This window comes from Cryptotermes secundus, unplaced genomic scaffold, assembly GCF_002891405.2.
Source record: "Cryptotermes secundus unplaced genomic scaffold, Csec_1.0 scaffold14687, whole genome shotgun sequence".
NCBI classification, from domain to species: domain Eukaryota; kingdom Metazoa; phylum Arthropoda; class Insecta; order Blattodea; family Kalotermitidae; genus Cryptotermes; species Cryptotermes secundus.
This window is the reverse complement of record NW_019724265.1, coordinates 5,977-7,898: the sequence shown is the minus strand read 5'-3', so window position 1 is coordinate 7,898 and position 1,922 is coordinate 5,977. Positions and strand designations below refer to the sequence as shown.

The following is a 1,922-nucleotide window of genomic DNA, read 5'->3' as shown; positions in this document are numbered from 1 at the left end:
TTGTATATATACATATAGACAGAGGTTCTTACTTTACTCAGCCGGGTACACAATGACTGATGCACCAGTGGCTGCAAGGCGCATACTAATTTTGCCAGTGAATCAGTATGCTTATGGCCAGTATTGTGTGGAATGAAGCATACAGTTCACAGGTCACAGAAGGTGTTAAAATTGCTGTCCCCCTACATGTAGCCATTCTTTGCAGCAGCAGAAGTCATTCTGATTAACCATTAAACGGACGAATGTTTTATATATCTACAGCAAGAAGCACCCCGTGTTGGCCAAATGTTATATATAAGACTCATTCTCACTTTGGTAGTGCTGACAGTTTGATCTTGGGTTTGAAACCAAAACAAATTCCTGCAAGTTCATGTCAGTGGTTCATTCGTTAGCTCTGAACAATGAAATTGTTTATCACGCTACTGTTTATGATACTATTTATATTTAGATATGACTGTTTATGGTGTCGGCAGCCAAATAGAGCCCAGCTTTGTTTTGAGAACTGAGGAGTAAATATTCATCTGTGCTCGCATGTTAGTGCTTCCAGAGCTTTCAAGGAAATGTGATGTATTGAAAGATTGGTTTTCAGTAACGAATTATTAGGTGGGAAGTCAGTGTTGGATTATCATATATTTCTTTATCAGTTGGAAAGTCAGTGTCAGACTGTCATATTGTGACATGTTGAGCAACGGAGAACCCCCCCCACCAGCAGTGACGCGGCGGTGTTTCAGCGCTCCCCCCCCTCCGCACGGTAACGTAACGCGCGGTGACGTAACAGGATGGCGTGGCACTCATTACGCAACAGGCAAGCACTGCGGCTATATAAGGGAACTGCACAGCAGCTGCGAGTTAGTTGTAATGTGGCTACCGCAGAGTTAAATAGTAGACGAGTGAGTGTGTTATCAACAGTTCTCAAGGCAGCAGCCTGCGAGTTGAGTTGAAATCTAGCCATCAGAGAGTTCCGAGTTAGCCAGCAACCAGTCAGTTGTATTCTGGCAATTGGAGTGTAGTATTTGTGATACTGCAGATAGCAGTAATTGTGAATCTGTAATTTGGGTGATTGTAAGTGCAAATGTGAAATAAAATTCGCTATATCAAATACGGCGTACAGTTATTTGTCACGTTATACACCCAATACGTGACAATATATTTCTTTATATATTGTCACATGTTGGGAATGTAACGTGACAAATAACTTCATGACATACTGAATATAGCGAATTTATTCCACATTGGCTCGCACACTTATACAGTTTACAATTACTGCCTCTGGTAGTATCACAGTTACTTCCAGTGCTCTCGGCAACTTCACGATCCACATGATCCACACTGTATCACTCCTGATCACACACTGCTCACATACTGCTCAGCCGGCTTCTCATACCATTCCCTGTTGCCGCATGTTAACGGCTGTGTCCTTTGTTACATTACAGTGAGAAGTGCTGTTACGTCACCGTGGGGGGACAGTGGAGTGTGTGCTGGCCTGTTACCATAGCAGCTGCATTTGCTTTGACACCTTTACGCCACTGCTGGAGGGGAGGTGTCGTGCATAGCGCAAATACATCACAATATTTTATTCAGTGTCTTGGAAGAGGTATAAACCCATTTGGTCTGTATTACTTTGTGAGTGAAACACATCTTCGTCACTGTGACTTCCAGTATCAGTGTCGGCCTGGCACACTTTCTGACTAATAATATTGTGACATGTTGACCCCTACCTCCCCAGCTGCACGTAGCGGTAAAGTAACGCTCACGTTACTACGGTAATAGGCGAGTTCCCGCCCCGCCACTCCCCTCCGCGGTGACGTAACGCGCAACGCTACGTACCCGTAATCAACTTCCTACTGTGACGTGGCACTCATTACGCAACCGGCAAGCACTGCAGCTATATAAGTGAGCTGCACAGCTGGTACCAGTCAGTT

General features: G+C 44.5%; 1 protein-coding gene across 1 annotated transcript in view; it reads left to right on the top strand.

Moving 5' to 3' along the window:
• The first annotated feature begins 52 nt into the window (after positions 1-52).
• Positions 53-1,922, top strand: part of LOC111862243 (zinc finger protein 665-like) — a 6,207-nt gene continuing 4,337 nt past the window's right edge. The window contains exon 1 of the mRNA XM_023847454.1: positions 53-120. Coding sequence (XP_023703222.1) covers positions 53-120 — 68 coding nt within the window. The remainder of the gene's footprint in view (positions 121-1,922) is intronic.